Source organism: Marmota marmota, unplaced genomic scaffold, assembly GCF_001458135.2.
Source record: "Marmota marmota marmota unplaced genomic scaffold, marMar, whole genome shotgun sequence".
Classification (NCBI taxonomy): domain Eukaryota; kingdom Metazoa; phylum Chordata; class Mammalia; order Rodentia; family Sciuridae; genus Marmota; species Marmota marmota.
Genome location: NW_025999977.1, coordinates 42,900,532 through 42,920,016, shown reverse-complemented (window position 1 = coordinate 42,920,016; position 19,485 = coordinate 42,900,532). Strand labels below are relative to the sequence as shown.

At 35.3% G+C, this 19,485-nt stretch overlaps 1 protein-coding gene across 4 annotated transcripts in view; it reads right to left on the bottom strand.

Moving 5' to 3' along the window:
• Nucleotides 1-11,507: 11,507 nt before the first annotated feature.
• Atad2b (ATPase family AAA domain containing 2B) overlaps nucleotides 11,508-19,485 on the bottom strand; it is a 126,778-nt gene continuing 118,800 nt past the window's right edge. The window contains exons 27-29 of one of the 4 annotated variants that reach the window (XM_048804754.1): nucleotides 17,429-17,556; nucleotides 16,977-17,105; nucleotides 11,508-14,941 (exon numbers count right to left, since the gene is read on the bottom strand). In XM_048804754.1, coding sequence (XP_048660711.1) covers nucleotides 14,900-14,941; nucleotides 16,977-17,105; nucleotides 17,429-17,556 — 299 coding nt within the window. In that variant the 3' untranslated portion in view covers nucleotides 11,508-14,899. Of the gene's footprint in view, nucleotides 14,942-16,976; nucleotides 17,106-17,417; nucleotides 18,465-19,485 lie in introns of those variants that run through there. The other 3 variants (XM_048804752.1, XR_007348167.1, XM_048804753.1) reach the window with 3 other exon arrangements.

Sequence of the window (19,485 nt, the reverse complement as noted above, 5' to 3'; positions counted from 1 at the left end):
AATTTGAGATTCCCCACCCCAAATAACCTTTATTTCAGTAACATATTTAGTACAAAGTTATTACCTGTGTGAGGAAGGAAGCAGAGGAAAGTGAACAGAATGGGGCTGAGACCCCCAGGTACTCATAGGAATGCTCAGGGGCTCTACACAGCCCGACCGCATTGAAGGCAAGGGTTATGTTGTAGATACTGAGCCTGCACGTTCTTCAGAACTAATCAGGCCAAGGCCCTATCCAGGACACAACCCCAGACTAAGAAAATTACATGGTGGAAAATCTAAATTGAGTAACACAGGAATGAAAGTGACAAAGGAAAATGAAGTCCAGACAAAAGTAGGGGAGGGAAGAAAGGCAGGAGATTGCAGAAGTGAGCAGCCACACATTAAAGACACTTAAGACACTTCCCACAAGCAACAGAAGAGAGAGCCCTTGAGCCATAAAACCAGACTTCCTTCTAAAAGTTCAAGATATTTCATATAAAAATGAGCAACTAAAGCATTGAAGGAAAATGCCATATAAATGTATTTCAAGAAAAAACTTTAAAAGAAGGTTATTCATATGAATAATAAAGGCACTCCAGAAATACGTGCCTACAAAATACATAAAAACTATAATATCTCGACATAAAAAAGGACCTATTATAATGAGAAATAAAAGACTAATATAATCCAGAACAGCATAGCCACAGTACAGAACAATATAACTATAAGGATTAGAAAAACTCACAAAGTAGTAAAATAAATTAGGAAATATTTAAGAAATTTAAACTAGAAATAACATATAGTTCAGTAAAAAAAAAAGTTAATATTATGATAAACAAAAGAGGGAAAAAAGCAGGAAGTTTTTAAAGTAACAAAGAATGAAGACATTTCTGGTCCTGGTTGAAGTGGAGTAAGCACACTCTAGTTTATCTTTCCCACTGATTACAGCTAAAAACCCTGGAGGGAAGCCATACTGATCAATTAATTGAAAAGCCTGTACATTGGGTAGGATGACGCACATGGAGGGGACTTTCCTGCATTTGCCCCTTTAGCCCGTGCACCTCCCAGCTTACTCTCAAGGGAGCCAGAACGCCAGAAGAGAAACCCCAGGAATGACGGTGCCTTGTCAGGGCAGCAGTGGCAAGGATCAAAAGTATCCCTAAAAGTTCTTGGCTCTTTCCAGTCTGACCACCAGGAAAGAAGCTCAAGGAGCTTGAGAGCAGGGAAGGGATCCCAGAGAGCAGGAGGCTGGAAAAAGAGGTCCTTTAAATTACTATATGAAATCCTGAGCTGCATTTGTGAAGAACTGACCAGGACCAAGAGGGCAAAGGCTTTGAATCTGAACTGTGATGTGGACCATCCCCAGGTCCTTTGATTGGCCCCTCATGGTACACATGGGGACCACCTGTATTAATTTCCTCCGGGTACTGTAAATAGCACAAACTTAGTGGCTTACAACATTATATTTATTATCTTACGGTTCTAGGTGTCTTTACATTAATTAGGTCTACAAGGTTCCTTTTACCATGTAAGGTAACATACTCCCAGGTTCTGGGGAATAGGTCATGGACATCTAATTGGGGAGTCATCTAATTATTCAGACTACCACAGGGATACAACAGAAAGGCACTACAAAACTTTGAGCCAACAGAAAGTAGGCCAGGGCTTTTGGTCTGAACCTACCCAGTTTGATTGTCTGCTAAAACAAAAAAGATCAGCATTCTCCCCAAGACTGTAACCAAGCCCAAAATCTCATAAATGTTAAAAATGCCCAGAGCCTCATTCAAAATTACTTGAACAAAATTACAAAGAACCAGAAATACATTAAATTCTCAAGAGAAAAAACAATCTGGGCTGGGATTGTGGCTCAGCGGTAGAGAGCACTTGCCTAGCACGGGCAGGACCCGGATTCGATCCTCAGCACCACATAAAAATAAAGGCATTGTGTTGTGTCCATCTACACCTAAAAAATAAATATTAAAAAAAAAAGAAAAAGCAACCATAAACACAAACCATGAAATTGATCAGATGCTGAAATAATCAAATTTAAAAGAAAAATTTCAAACTTAATGATAAAAAGAAAAAATATTCTATCATTAAGTTTGATAAAAATAAAAATAATTTATGATAAACAAAAGAGGGAAAAAAGCAGGAAGTTTTTAAAGTAGCAAACAATGAAGACATTTCCAGTCTTGGTTGAAGAAAAAAATTTTAAAAATATCAGGGATTTGCAGGACAATATTGAAAGGTCTAACATTTGGGTTGGGGTTGTAGCTCAGTGGCAGAGCTCTTGCCTAGCATGTGTGAGGCACTGAGTTCGATCCTCAGCACCATATAAAAAAAATAAATAAACAAATAAAGACATTCTGTCTGTTTACAACTACCAAAAGAAAAAAAAAAAGAGAGAGGTCTAACATTCATTTAACTGAAATCCCAACAGAAGAGGAGAAAGGAATTGATGCAAATAGAGAATTTGAAGAAATTATGACTGAAAACTTCCCAAACTCGGTAGAATTCACAAATTTGCAGATACAAGGATCAGTAAATCCTATAAGGAATAATCTCAAAGAAACTCAAGACTGATTTTTTTGCTGAAAAGGAAAAAAAAAATACTGTCTTAAAGCAGTCAGAGAAAATCAACACATTACATAATTCAAATGACTCCCGTGAAACTATCAAGAAGAAAATCATGACAAAAAGTAACAAAGAGTAATTCAAAATGGACTAAGAATGCTATTGAGGGACCAGGACTTACGCATGTCTCAAGCTGCTGCCCAGAAATATGGACTCTTAAACTGAACTCAGGAATGTGAACTTCTGAACTGGACCAAGTCTGCAAAAACCACCATCCTCCTTTAATGAATGTTACAGCTGTAATTGTCACCTAGAGATAGGTTTGGCAATCCATCATATATGTCTAGTGATGTACAGCCTGGAGTTAAGTTAACTTCTGCTCCAATCACCTTCCTTTTAAACAGCTTGTACAAGCTGCCTGGAATTTCCTTTATCTTATACTTCTTCCTTTTAAAAGGCCTGCAAAAAAGGGCTCTCTTTGGAACATTCATTCAGAACCATGAGTCTGTGTCTTCTGAACTGCAATTCTCAAGACTCCAAGTAAAGTTATTTTACAGTCTTTGAGCTCAAATTGATTGACATTATGAATCTCTCATCAGAAACTCGAGAGGCTAGGAGGCCATAAAATAACATTTTAAAGTGCTAAAAGAAAAGAACTGTCAACCCAGATTCTATGTCTAGTAAACATATCCTTCCAAAATAAAGGTATAATAAAGATATTCTCTGATGAAGGAAAAATAAGAATTTGTCATTACCAGATCTTCTTCAAAGAAATGCTAAAGGAAATTCTTCAGATGGAAAAAAATGAAACCTAGAACTTCAGTAATGAAGGGAGAGCAACAGAAACAATAAATGTCTGTGTAAATATAATAAATTATTGTTTACACTTTAAGTTTTTAAAAATATTTGTGATTGTTGAAAGAAAAAATAATAACATTATCTTATGGGACTTTCAATGTATATAAATATAACTCATATGGCAAATATGATATATGGCTAGAAGACTTATATATTTTACACAAGGTGGAAAAATATTAATTTTCAGTAGATGGTGAAAAGTATGTGTAAGTACCAGAGAAAACCCTACAAGCAGTGCACAGAGATACAGTCAAAAGTCAAGAGGTAAATTAAAATGAAATACTAAACTATTTAATCCGAAAGAAAAAAACAGAAGAGGGGCTTGGGGTTTAGTTCAATGGTAAAGTACTTGCCTAGCATGCCTGAAGCCCTGGGTTCTAACCCCAGCTCCTCTTCCTCTACCCGCCCCCCACCCATCATTATCATAATTTTAAAAAGAGGAGATGAACAGATAATAAAATGGTAGAGTTAAATCCAAATATATAAATAATTACATTAATTACATTAAAGGTAATCCCACTCATTAGGATGACTTCTAACTACCCCCAAGCCCCCACAAAAACACCATAAAATAATAAGTGTCATTGAGGTTGTAGAGAAATTAGAAACTTGTACACAGTAAATGAGAATATAAAACAGTGTAGCTGCTAAAGAAAACACTTAAAAAGTTAAATTTGGAACTACCACATGATTCAGCAATTCCACTTTGGAATATATGCATAAAAGATATATGTGACACACACACACACTCTCTCTCTCACAGACAACAACTCAGAAACTCAAAGAGATGTTTATGGTATTATTTGCAAGAGCCAAAAGGTAGAAGCAACCCAAATATCAACTGAAGGATGAACGGATAAAGAATGTGTTTTCAGACAGGTGCTACTACATAGATGAACATTAAGGACGTTAGGCTGAGTGAAATAAGTCAGACACAAAGACAAATATTGTACATTCCACTTATATAAGGCTCTAAGAGTCATGAAATTCATAGAGATAGAAAGTAGAATGGTGGAGCCAGGCACAGTGGCGCACACCTATAATCCTTCAAGAGGCTGAGGCAGGAGGATCTCAAGTTCAAAGCCAGCCTCAGCAATTTATCCATGCGCTAAGCAACTTGTCTCTAAATTAAATACAAAATAGGGCTGGGTTGGTGGCTCAGTGGTTGAGCCTGAGTTCAATTCCTGACACCTCCCCTTTCTAAAAAATAGAAAGGTGGATTCCCCAGGGAATGGGGAAGCAAAGAGTGAGGAGTTATTGTTTAATGAGTACAGAGCTTCAGTTTTACAACATGAAAAGAGCTCTGGAAATGGGTGGTAGCACAACAATGTGAGTGCAGTTAATGCCAAATTATATGCTACAAAATTAAGCACAATTAAAAATACATATATTAAATGTAACTAACCAAAACACACCAATTTTAAAAGACTGTTAGATTTAAAAAAAATAAAAAGCATTCCATCTATAACTCTAAATTATAGTTTATATAAATTATAAGTTTAAGGGGGAGAGAAGAGAGGAGGGAAAGGGGGAAATAATGGGGAATGATACTGGCCAAATTATATTGATTTACTGTGTGCATGTTAGTGTATATAACAACACACCCATTGTACAACTACAATGTACCAAAAAAAAAGGAATAATGGTTATAAACTTAAACACATATCTTTAAAAAAAAAAAAGTGGTATCCAAAACATACAAAGAACTCTTAAAATACAACAATAAAAACCAAACAACTCAAAAAGGTCTGGGCAAAAGGTCTAAAGAGATACTGCACCATCCGCAGACAGCAAATTCACATGTGGAAAGATGTTCAATTTGTGGGCTGGGGTTGTGTGGTTATTGCGCTCAGTGGAAGAGCGCTTGCCTAGCATGTGTGAGGCACTGGGTTCAATTCTCAGCACCACATATAAATAAGTGAATAAAATAAAGGTCCATCAACAATTAAAATATATAATTTTTTAAAAGAAGATGTTCAATTTGTAATTCAATATGGAATTAAAATTAAAACAACAATGAGACACTACTACACACCTAGTAGAAGGACAAAAAACCCAAAACACAGACACCACCAAATGCTGGTGAGAATGTGAAACAGGAACTCTCATTCACTGCTGGTGGGAATGCAAAATGGTACACTCTGGAAGACAGTCTGGCAGCTTCTTAGAAATCTGAACATACCCTTTTCCATGAAATCCAGGAGTCACAGTACTTGGTATTTACCCAATAAGCTGAAAACATGCCTACACAAAACCTGTACATGAATATTCACATCTTTATTCACAACTGCCAAACCTTGGAAGCAACCAAGATGTGATTCAATAAGTGAATGGCATATCCACGCAATGAGATAATATTGTGTGCTACAAAGAAATGAGCTATCAAGTAACCTAAGTGTATATTGCTAAGTGAAAGAAGCAAATCTGAAAAGACCACATATTTGTACTGTTCTATGTATATGACATTCTGGAAAAGGAAAACCATGAAGACAATAAAAATGTCAGTGGTATATGGGCAAATGCCAATAATCCCAGCTACTCTGGAGGCTAATGGAGGAGGATCACAAGTTCCAGGCCAGCTTGGCAATACAGTGAGACTCTGTCTCAAAATTTTAAAAAATTAAAAGGGCTGGGCTGGGGATGTGGCTCAAGTGGTAGCGTGCTCGCCTGGCATGCGTGCGGCCCGGGTTCAATCCTCAGCACCACATACAAAGATGTTGTGTCTGCCGAAAACTAAAAAATAAATATTAACATTCTCTCTTTAAAAAAAAAAAAAAGGGCTGGGGAATGCAGCTCAGTGGTAGAATGCTCCTGGGCTCAATCCCCAGTAGTGCAAAATAAAAACAAAACACCACAGAAACCCCACAGGACATCAGTGATTACTAATGAGAGGAAAGAAGGAATGCATAGGTGGAGCACAAAGGATTCTTAGGGCAATGAAACTATTAAATGATCCTGCAGTGAGAGACACATGGTACTATATATTTATCAAAGCCCATAGAATATGTAATACAAAGACTGATTCCCTAATGAAAACTTTAGTTAATAATGATATATCAATATTTGTTCATTGATTATAATAAATGTATCACATTAATAATGTAAGATGTTAATAATGGGGAAGTGGAGGAAGAGATAAAAGTGGGCAAGAGATAAAAGAGAACCCTGTATATTCAATTTTTCTGAAAATCTAAACTATTTTTAGAAGTCTCATAATTTAAAGTATGCAAAAAATTGTCTATAATAGCTCCCTTTGATATAAGAAAAAAGAGGGGAAATAAATATACATATTCTTGTTTACTTTAGCAAAAGAAAAACTAGACAAAGAAAAACTAATGAGACTAGTTACCTACACAGTGGAAGTAAGAGGGCACTGACACTTGGTCTAACTTCTCTGCCTATGTTAATGTTTTACATACTGCAAAAAATAATCACTGAGGGTGGACTGAAACCTAAAACTGAACGCAAACAATAACTAAAACTATCTAACTCAATTTTATTTCAAAAAGTAACATCATCAGGGTAAATGCAGGAAAATGAAAAGCGGATTAATCCCAGTGTCATTTGAAGTCAGTATTTAGACTGTTGAAACTCATGTTCATAGAATACTAATGCTATGGCAGTCTTGTGAAAAGCAATAATAAAATCAAGTAAAACCAGAATCCGATTAAGGCACTAGATCAGTGCTGACCAACAAAAATATAATGCACGCCATACATACTTTTAAATTTTCTTGTAACCACATTATAAATAATAAAACAAACTAGGTGCAAAACAATTAATAAATTTAAACCAAATATATCCAAAATATGATTTCAACAATCAATATAAAAAGTATTAAATAGTACATAGTTTTCTGTAATAAATCTTCCAAATTATAAATTTTATACTCAACACATCTTAACTTGAGCTAGACACATTTCAAGTGTTCAATAGCTATATGTAGCTAGTTGCTACCATAATGCACAGTACAGCACATCCAAGTACCAACTGATGAGAAATAAATAGACAAATGAACATGTTAACCTCACCATAGGGATTAGAACAGCAAAATCCAGACTATGGGAAATTCAATAGGTTTCTTCAACAAATTAATGGCAAGGAAAAAGGTGAGATTGAGGAAGCTGTAGACTAAGAGATTTAAAATCAAAGGAGGAGGAAAAAAAACCAGGAAAATCAGAAATGTAATGTTTAGAAATTCACACAAGTGATAAAAATAATTTAGAAAAGCAAAGAAGTCATTATCACAAATGTGGACTGGTTGCATTTGAGGAAAAAATGGAGGTTTTAATCAGAATGGAGCATAGGAGAGCTTCTGGGCTACCTAATAAAGTGTGTGCATCTTATAAAAGATGAATCCATACAAATCTATACCTTTTGTTTGAAGCAGTTTTCCATTTGTTATGTTTTACAATTAAAATGTTCAATAAATACATATTAGATGGAAAATTTTGAAATTAACAATAGCACACCCTGTCCCCAAACTTAACACCTCTATTCCCCCAGTTTCTAATCTTCTAGAATAAAATATCTTTACTCTTATTTGAGACCAACACCCCCTCTATTCTCTTCAGGACTCCTGGCCCACTAATCATCACTTCTCTTTTCCATCTTTATCTCCACCTTCCTATTGAGGCACTATAGGAAAATGGCAAATAACTGGGCTCTTATTTCAGAAAGCCAGGGCTCAAATTCTGGTTACTATTTAACTTGTCTGATCCTCAACAAGTAACAATCTGTCTGTGATTAACTCTCCTCATTAAAGGAGGAAAATAAGAGTACCCAAGTCATAGGCTTGATCTGCTTTTTAATTAATATACATAAATCCCTTTGGAAAGAGCTTGAAATCTAGTGCATTTTCAATAAAGATTAGCTGTTATCGTTATCCTGCCACCTCCACCTTCACCTCCATACCTTCAGTATATACATACGCTCAGGTTTTCCAGTTTCATCTAAATCCTTTCCTCAACTCTATGTCCCTCTCTACTTGTGTACTCCTTCCCTTTTGCCTTAAAGCATCACAGATCACCAAACTGCTATATGTATGGGAAACATTTTAATAGACATTTTACTGCCTCCACTGGAGCATTTGATACTGTTGTTTTTAACCCCAATTCTCTCCACCTTGAGTTCTGTGACACTATTCTTTTAGCTGTCCTGCTTTTGAGATGATATGATTATTATCAATTCTAAAATACCCTGTACCTGCAGCTTAGACGCTGCTGTCCTTCTATTTGTCATTTTTATTCCACTTTGAAAGTACTGTCCAAGTGATCTGATTTGTACTCACAGTTTGAATAAGTACCTACAGGCTGCTAACCTAAGTCTTCCAGCTCTGAACTCTTCTAAACTTTAGATAGTATTTACCTAAATACCAGCTGGACCTGGATGTCAAAATGCCCAATACTGTATTCACTCCAGATTTGTTCCTCCCTCCTACTCATTCTCAGGTAATGCACTATTATCTACCTGACCACCATGGCAGAAACCCAAGTGCAATTCTAGGTCTCTTCTCTATCCTTATCGCCAACATCCAATCATTGGGCTTACTGATTTTACCTATAAATTTCTTAGAAATTATTTCTTTCTCATCATCTCTACTATAACCACCCTAGTTGGGGCCTGCAGCATCTCTCATCTGGAATACAAAAAGGGAATAAGAAGTCCTTGTTGACTCCTAAAGCTACTTTCTTTTCTACTTTATTTTAAAGCAAAGTAGAACTGCCCAGAGTTGCCTGAACTTAACATGCTTAATGTTTGTATATATTGTTATACTGCTTCCTCTGCCTGGAATGTTCTTTCTCAACTTTTTATTAGATTCATTCATTTTTCAAGATGCTGTTAAGATACCATAACCCTCAGGGAAAAAACTTCATAGCTGGGCAAAGTGGTGCATGCCTGTAACCCCAATGACTAGGGGAGGCTAAAACAGCAAGTTTGAGGGCTGCCTGGGCAACTTAGCAAGACCAGACTCTCACTCAAAGGGGGGAGGGGGGAGTTGGAGATGTAGCACAGAGGTAGAGTGCTCCTGGGTTCAAATGCCAGTACTTTATAAAGGAAAAGAAAAAAACCTTCATAAAGCCCAGGGTAGGTTAAATTCTCTCCCTCTATACTCCACAGCACCTCAACTACATTGTTATCATTGCACTTACCCAACCTATTTTTAATTTTTCTTAATGTCTTCTTCTACTGAACAGTTATTTCCAAGGGCAGAGACTATTTTACTTATCTTTATATGTTTAGTGCTTAGCACAGACTTGGCACAAGGCAGGTATAATATATTTTGTTAAAAGGAGGTAGCTATTTTCTTTCTCATCATCTCTACTATAACCAAATGAACAAGTTTTAATTTGATTTTCATCACATCATGATGCTGTTCAAAAACATTTAAGGCTTGTCACATTATAAAGTACAAATATCTTTACATTTATCCCCCATGACAAAACTCCACACTATCTACACAGTTTTATCTTGCACCACACTCCTTCCTTTTATTTACCCTCGATTCTAAATTAGTCTACTCAGCTTTCCAAACTGACCTTTTGATCTCTATCTCCCCAAACCTTTAGAACCCATAAAATTCTAGCCCTTTAAAATCAATACTTAGTAACTCCTTAGCAATTAATCTAGGATCTGTATGATATTAAAAGCATTGTAATGGAAACCTGAATAGAACAGTCAGAAATAACTTCCATGTCACCAGCAATTGAGTAGTAGGGGTAAAGCTTAGATAACTTTTTGTCCAACTCAGAAAAGATATTACATTAAGAAAAACACTGAGCTTTTATTTTCTGTCTTACCTACCTTTTATTCCTCCAATCCAGCCTTCCTTCACCTTGAACAGCTTGAAGCTCTTCAGAAATGAGGAGGAAAGAAGTACCTAGTGTAGGATTTCTTTCCCAAAAGCTATGCTGTTTTTGTCAATCAAAATTCTAACATGAAAAAGTTCTAGATGGCCAGAATTCCAGTGAGAAAATCAATGTCCTGAAACCTTTGGTGTGTGGTCTTTTGATCCTATCATATTAACCCCCTCCTAAGTGCCCCTACAAAGACCAACTATTTGTTTTTGGAAGAAGAGGTACAATCAGGAAAATAGTAGGCACTAATGATTAGCATTAAGTCAAAAAAAGAAGAAAGTCTGACTCCGACACCTCCAAACACTCTGAAGGTAACTGTGCTACTAAAAGGGGAGGAGAAGACCACCAGTGCAAAATCTTCCAAAGAATACCTAATTCCCTCTGAGTTTTTATATTTATAACATAAGCGACTAGTGGAAGGAAAATTAAGAGGGCAAAAATAAGACAGAACAAAAAGTACAGGTAATTATTCAAAAACTTCAAAATCATTTGTAAAAATAATATAACACACTAAGGCACTCCCACTGAGACTTCTATTACAATAACCAACCAAACTACAAAATTTCAGGATTGGTTCTTAAAAGAATAAAAAACAATATTAAAGTATTCAACTTTTATTCAACTTTGCATTAGCAGAATAGAAGCTAGTTAGAAACGGAAGGTATCCTCTGTGTGCCCCACACGCCTGGCACAGTACCTGGGACATAACATATGAATGTAGAGGGAAGAGAGAGAATTTAGATTTTTTAAAAATACTCAATAGATAACTTTGCAGGTGCTAGGGCATAGGGATAACATGAAATAGATATTTTAAGACTAACCTCTGATTTTACTGTAGTTTTGAATCCTTTGGGAACTAAATATGGATAAATAAAACTTAACTTCATCTCTAAAGTTCTAAAATCTTGATTGAGCTTCAACTGCAATTATCAGGTCTTTATCTAAATATTCAGATAGAAAAACAAATTTCAAAAGTCATCCATTTGATTCCATTCAATTTGATGTCTAGTTTAGACAATCTTCAACTAAATTAAAACCACATTTTCTCAACAGAAAAAGCTTTCAGCTAAAAAAAAAAAAAATCCTCAGGTGTACTCAGAATCAAAAAGAAACATATAACAAGATTTTCTGAGGCACTTAATACACATTTATATCCTCTAATTGTAAAATAGATGACACCAACAGAAAAGTAGCACAGGATTTGCAGCCAACGGTCATCATAATTAAGCTAAAGAAAACTGTGTTTTTCTTATCATCTTTATTCAAGTATTTCACAGCAGTTATATTACAAATTACAGTAAATGTTCAAATTCCAGAATTCAAAAATTAAATAATTTACTTCAAACTAAGGTAAAATGAAGTCAAATGTAAAACATCAATTTAACACAATTCTAAATTAAACTACAAACCCAAAATAGACCATAGTTGATGAAGTCTACTTAATCTACAAAGTAGACATACATGACTGAAACCAAATAGGACTCCCAAATCTAAGTAACCAAATGTACAAAATACAAAAGATGCAAGTACAAGCCCAAATTCAAGCTTACAATATGATTACAAATAATAATTATAATAACAATGGCATTCAGCTACGGGACCTGACACTGAAGACACCTACTGAATAGCACCATAGCTGAATCAACTTAATCAGAAAAGGGAAGAAATGACCACCCCACTCCCTAAAAGTAAAATCCAGTAAACCTACAAATACATTGGCATATGAGAAAAATCAAGTCATAAAAGGACATTAAAAAAAACTCAATCACAGGTAAGATTCAAGCTCAAAAACACAATTAACTCCACAGCCATCAGTTTCAACCCTAATGTGGTTCTATCATCTTCAAAATGCTCCCAGAGTCCCTACAGCTGAGCATGAGCTACTGCTGGGCTGGGCTGTGATACGTATTTTACTGATCTGAGAGCAAGATTTTACACTGGAGCTTATCATTTATAATGCTCACAATAGGAAATAAGAACAGAGGTCAATTTGTACATATTTTTGCCAATGCTATACAGCAAAAATTAAGAACTCACAGAAAGGTAAACAAAATTGAGTCCACTTGGATAATTTCACAAGCTGCTTTAAACTATAGAACCACCAGGTATTTGTAAAATAAGTGAAACTGGTGTAGTGTGTTTCTTTCTTAGGGGGAAAAGGAGTCCGAAGAGTTGGTACAATTTCAGCTCATTTTTCTCCCCCTGGCATGAAATTGGCTTTCTCTTTAAGACCTAAACTGTTCAAAGTGGCAGTTCCTATACTGAGGTTGCCTCTGATTTCTCCATCTACATGAAGGATAAACAAAAACAAAATCTTGATCTTTTGGAAGCATTTTAATGCCAAACATAAATAAATTTCCCTTGTCAAACTCACTGATAGCTAAAATCTTAATTAACTTGTATAAATTTAGTAATCTACTAAGAACATGTGCGTTGTTTCTTTTTTCCTTTCACAAGTGCTGCTGTTACTTGAACAGAATGCTTCTGAATTAGAGTAACTGGAATAAATAGTAAAAAAAAAAAAAAAAAAAAAAAATAGTGCAGCAAGAACCTGAGACTTGCAAAAAACCCTTTTACCAGAAACTTGCTACAAAAAATCTGCTACATCTTATTTCATCAAATCTTTAAATTCTGTAACAATTTCCATCAAAATACAAAATGCTAATGTATTAGACAGTAAAATAGTTTGAACTGGTATGATGGTAATAAATACTAAAGAAAGCATGAAAATCCTCCCAATAATCAAATTAGAGGTTTCAAATAACCTCCCCTTTAAAATGGTTCATCGTTAATCGCACTTGCCCACCTTAAAAATACAGTGTGTCTACATGGATATCATCTTGAATTATATGATTAACTGAATATTATGAAAACTTCATAGACTAGGCATAAAGAAAAGAAGTAGCATTTTAGAAAAAAATGAAGCTAGAACTAGAAGGCAGTAAATGTAAAGGTAAATGCAAAGAAGCACTTGGGATTACTGCAGTAGCCTAGGCCAAAGAGTGTTTTCTGCACACTACAGACAGCCAGAGACAAGGAGACAAGTACCTTAGCTTCAGCATGTAAACGGTGGCAAAGTGATTACAGGACTCTGTAAACACTGTTGGTAACTAAAACACAAAAAGCTGAGGTAGCTCAGTATCTCTGCAGTAGTCCACGACCATGTGCCCTAATTAAAACTCAAACTACATGTGTTGCATATATTGGAAAGACACACCTGCAGCTAACAGCTATAATAAATGAAGATAGCAAGCCAACTTGTCGGCAAAATTTTCTACACTTTTTTTAAAAATTATCTGATAAAAAAATGTTACTGCACTCCCTTTGCCTCTTTGCAACTGCCTAGACTGTGTCTCCAAATTTATAGAAAGTTTTTGTAAAACTAGTAACCCATAATTAATTTTAGGTAAGTAAAATTCACAGAAATCACTCAACAAGATCCAAAATAGATTCCAACCAAAATGAAGAGTTATGAAGGTAAGCTTATGAGAAGGGATTCAAACATTAATACTGTTATTCAAGGACCATACCAGAGCTCACTTGTATACAGAAAATGAATTTTATGGAGCCTCTGACAAATTCCTCTTTTCTGTTCATTTGGCAAGTCCTGGCTTTAAAACAAAACAATAACAATTTATTACACATGAAAATCATTTTTCTCTGGGAACTCGAAGAACTATTAAATTGCCTCTGACAGAAGAATGGCTACTATCCATTCTCTGGTCATCACTGTCAGCAATAAGGAGAAGTGTGTGAGTTTTTGTTATGGACTGTGCATTATTTATCATTGTTTTATCACATGTTTCTTACACAGAAACAGACCATACAGGAAAACTTACCATTTTTAGTATATTATGTGGTTTACTCAGTGTCTTGATTGAGCTTTGAGAACAAGACAGGCATTAATACCAAAACATTAGTTGTCTCTTAATGATGCAGAGTATTGAAACTTATTGTCAAGGTTGTAACCAAAGAAAATATTTTAATTTATTTGCTACAAACGAGCTCATCCATTTAGCCTTATCTTTCTCAAATGAATAAAAAGGCACATTAAAGGCAGTTCTAAAGAGCCTAATCTAATTCCATCTGGTTTCTTCAGTTTCCCACCAGAATATATCATAGCCAACTTTAAAACAGGCTTCAGTCCATTACCCAGAGAGGGGGAAATATGATAAGAGATAAAAAGGAAAAAGAAGGGGGAAGAAAAAAAAAGTGAAACCCAAAAAACAGGTTGCCCACTGTTTAAACAATCCAACACAGTTAGAACTGCCCACCCAGCTTCCTCCTGCTGCTGGTCTGCTCCCTAAGAGAATCTCCAGAAGACAGTGCACGAAAAGGAGGAGCAGAAGCAAAAGCAGTTTCTGTAGCACCAAAATCTCTAAGCTGTGGGGTTGTATTTTTTTATTTGTGGAAAATACAACAAGTTTCTGAAGTTCTGTTTGGTTCTTGTAGGCTGGTTGGTTTCAGGTACCTGAGACAATAGCACCAAATTCAACAGAGAGAGAGAATGAGTGAGAGAGCACTTTACACCAAGGCTCTGCACATAATTGGTGCAATTTGAAAGTGAATGGCTCAGAAGACTGCTCTGTCAGGAGCAGATTGGAGAGGATCAACCACTCATCTTGAAAAGTTCATAGGAATGTCTCAAACATATGAACTGTTCTTTCCATCTCCTGTAAGAGAAAGAAATGCTTGTTATCTATTAAGGGAAAGACAAAGGTACTCCTCATTATGGATTAAATTCACATTAAATTTTTAGAGAAAAAATCTGAGATAGAAGTTCAAGTTGGAACATCTTCCTGATTACAATACCTCAGCTACTCTGTAAGACAATCTGCCCTAGGCAATTCCAAGTACCTCCTATTTGATATTTAGGCAAATGAGGATGATGAAGCTAGTTAACACTCTATGAGTAACTTGGCAGTAATATAAGAAAGAGGTACAAGTCATATGAATATGAGAATGAAGATGGTGATAATAACAATCAATGAGAAGCTTATTATGCCAGATATTGTACTAAGAAATAGACACACACGCGCACACACATAAATACGTAAACGCAGTAGACACATAAGACATATTTATATGTAAATATATAAAAACTTTTACATATTATTTAACTTCATTTCTACAATAACATGTAAGGTTGAAGATAGATAATACTATGAGCCCCATTTCATAGATAAAGAAAGTGAAGCACAGAGGGGCAATCTGAATAAGCCAATAAGTGGCAGGGTCAGAATTTGAAGACAAGCAGACTCACTTCAGAGCCTGAGTCCTATATTCTATTAACTCCCAAAGCAAATTAAATGAAGTGCAGCAAAGCATATGCCAAGAAATAGAATGTACCCTGTTCTCACTCTATCTCCTCCAACCAGAGCCAAAAAAGGGTGGTGATGGGGAGAGACAGAACGAGTGGCAGCCATTACTGCTGGTTCTGCTATTAATTCCCTTTCTCCTTAAACTAGATTCCAAATCTCATTCTGAAATATTTCACTGCGAAATGATGATTCAATTCAAGCTAGTGAAACCACAACCATTTGAACAAAAGTTCTAGAATAAAAATGTAAATAACTGTACTCTGTATGCGTATTTCACTAAGATGGGCAAATGTCAAATACATCTAAGATATCTGGTTTTCTTTTCTCTCTTTAAATAGCTCCAATGAAATTCTATTCTACATCTCTGTAGAACTAATAGGCTATACTAACAAATTATTGTCTGATCAACAAGTTCTTCTGTATGATCAATTAAAATCAGTCCTGCTAAACATTTTATTATATTACACAACATAGTTTAGCTTTGTAAAAATGAAACTCATAAAAATGTGGTTATAATTTTGAAAGTTCTCATTTTAATTCTATTACTCTTTATTACACATGAGAAACAGCCATATTTTCTAAGTATAAATCTTTAACATCTTTACCAAAAGAAATTACCCTTGGGAACAGGTACTTATCATATTTTACATCCCAAATACCTGGCACAGTAGCTGGCACTCTAGGTTACTCAATAAATAATTAATAGCCAGACTATAACAAGCAAGTGAACCAACAGAATTTAAACCATTTATTTCAGTGTAGGTAGGGGATTATAGTTGCTCAAATGATCTCAAAAATCAGAAGTGTGGTTTAATGATGCAAATTATATGAACAGAGCTAGAAGCTCATTCATAAGGGAAGAACTTCCCTAAAAAAAGGAATGGTCCATCTCTAAAAGTCTCTAAGCAAAAATGTAAGTACTGATTCATGTGGCTATTTTACAGGACTAGTTTGATTAGATGAGATTACTTTTAGTTCTCTTCCAACTATTAATGATGTGGCAAATGGGTTTCATTGGCCCTGGTATCTTCTTACATCAGCAATAACTGCCTAGGGAGCAGTGGAAAGGATTATGGAGCCACACAACATCCAACAGGCCCAAGTGACATGTTCAGAGAACTGTGACATTCTGTGTATTCAACTACCCAGAACCATAGATTTCTGTCTTTTGACCAACAAGGAACCCCAAGTTACTTCTTTTCAAAGACAAAACAGCACAGAAAGGCTTTATTCAAACTATAACCTATAATGATTCTTCTAAAAATCTTTACGACTTTCTTGAGCTAATGAAAAATAACAGACTTAGGAAAAATAACTTTTTTTCTCTTTTCTTCAGGACACGTAACAGCACATATTTATTTATTACATAGATGAACTAAGCACTTACCTCTACAAGTTGTGATTTGTCATAATCTTTACGATGACGATAGATGCACTGACTAAGAAGAGAATATAATCTCTCAAGCTGATCAACTGTCAAATTGTTGCTTTTATCTACCAACAAATCAAGCAATTTCTAAGAAAAATTACAAGAGAATAAAAAGTAGTTTGATTTCCCTGGTCAAACAGAAACAATTATATTCAAATAGATAAAGAGCAAACATCATAAAGTATAAAAGTGACATCTGAGGTTAGAAGATTCTAGGGCTTAGTTATTACCAGGACCATTCCCATACTTTCAACCCCTCAAAATGCATATAACTCTTCTTTAGTAGAAGCCCTGAGACAATTATATCCCTGGTTAAATCAGAAGATTTTGAAAAATAATTTTATTCAATGCCTACAAATATTCAAAATCCTTCCATTCCTTTAGAACTGACTGGGAATAGCTAAGCTTACCTTCAATCTCTCACGATCAACTATAAGAGGTGGCACAGGCTCAGTCGGCTCTTCTGGAACCAGTTCCAGGCTTGTTGTTTTTGCCTGCTCTAAAATTAATTTACGATATTTCTTTACTTTAGAAGCACCTAAAATTAAGGGGGAGGGGAAATGCAATGCAGCAAGTAAAGTTAAGAAAAATAAGTCTTACACATCTATAAATTCTTTTACCCACCACACCTCCTTTCTGGGATGAGGAAGATTATATTCTTTAAATGATAACTTTTTTTTTTTCTGTTTAAGAGTACGTAATCCAAACTAAAGAGAACTAAAACACAACTATGAAAGCCAAGACATACTAGGATACAGTCTAATAAGCATATCCATTAAAAGGAATAGAAAAGCAATCTTTGCCTCTATGTATTGACTTATAAACAGCCTTCAACTCTCTTCAAGGTTGCTATCATTTTAAAAGTAGAAGCTTTCAAAACTAGATAAAGGAAGAAAGCAATCTAGAAAAGCAGACACTGAATGGGGTCAGCTTGTCTACACGTTAGCTTCCCAACCTAAAATATTTTCCTCAACATTACATGATATTTTAAAAAAATTTTTTTCTATTATATTGCCTAAATTCTATTAGAGACTGGTCTGAGTTATGACATTTTTTATAAAAATATAAACCCATTATAAGTGTAACAGGGCTGCTAATCTTTCCTACCTTGTAGTAAATTAGTATAACCTAATTACTTTCCTCCTAATACGTTGCTGTGACTAATCAGACTGAAAAAAAAAAAATAGAAATTTGGGGTAAGTAAGCTTAATTTCACAGTTCCGGGCACTTAGAGGAGTAGGGAGGCCACAACACTATGTCCCCCAAAGTAGGACTACTCTGGAGACTGACAGGGAAGGAACTTAAAGAAAACCTGGGCTGTTTCAGAAGTTCACACAGGACCTGGCTCATGTTAGGGACATTAAGAGGAAACTTCCTCCCCTGTCCTCCATTGATCCTTTTACTCACAAGTCTTTAAACTCTTCCTTCTTCTCCTCAAAGCCCGCTCTATAAATAAACAGTAAAAGAACCCAAGTGTTGCCTTTGACAACATGACATGTATGGTGATATATCAGAGAAATTTTATATTTCAAGCAGCCTTTAAAGTGAAAGGTTTGCCAGGCATGGTGGCACACTCCTGTAATCCCAGTGGCTCAGGAGGCTGAGACAGGATGATCCGCGAGTTCAAAGCCAGCCTCAGAAAAAGCAAGATGCTAAGCAACTCAGTGAGACCCTGTCTCTAAATAAAATACAAAATAGGGCTAGGGATGTAGTTCAGTGGTCGAGTGCCCTTGAGTTCAATCCCCGGTATTTTAAAAAAAAAAAAAAAAGTGAAAGGCTTGATAGTCCAATTAACATATTCCAGGAGTTTTTTCAAAGCTATACTGATCCTCTTTATTATATCCATGAATTCTAGAGGTCTGAGAATTCAGATTAAGAACCACTGCAGTAAGTAATACTGTACTGATAATTCCAAATGAAAACTTCAGGTCACACTTTTTTTTTAATTTTTAATGAATGGCTCTTTTTTAAAAAAAAATCATTTTTTTATTGTTGTTGTTTATTTTTTATGTGATTATGGGGATTGAACTCAGGGCCTCATGCATTCTAGGCAGGTGCTTTACCTCTGAGCTATCTCCCCAGCCCAAGTCACATTTTTGTACAACAATATCTTTAAAGCTTTCAGATTGAACATAACATTAATTTAAGCAAACTTAACTAAAATTGCTAGAGAAGTAGTGTCAAAATGGACTCCTCTCCCTGTACTCATTCTACCTGATACCGCAAGTTTATCCCTCTTTTCCACCCTTTTCCATTCATTACTTAAATCTCACTTTAACACACTTTTTAAGTTCTAAGAAAGCCCAGAATAAATACTGTTCTTAAAATTAATTTCTATTATTAAATATTGAGAAAAAATAAAAATTCTCAACAAGGAACATTTAAGAACAGCAAATCTCTTTTTACCCATTTTTTTAAACTGACGAGACTCTGAATAACACTTTCCTACTTCCAAATTCTACTATAG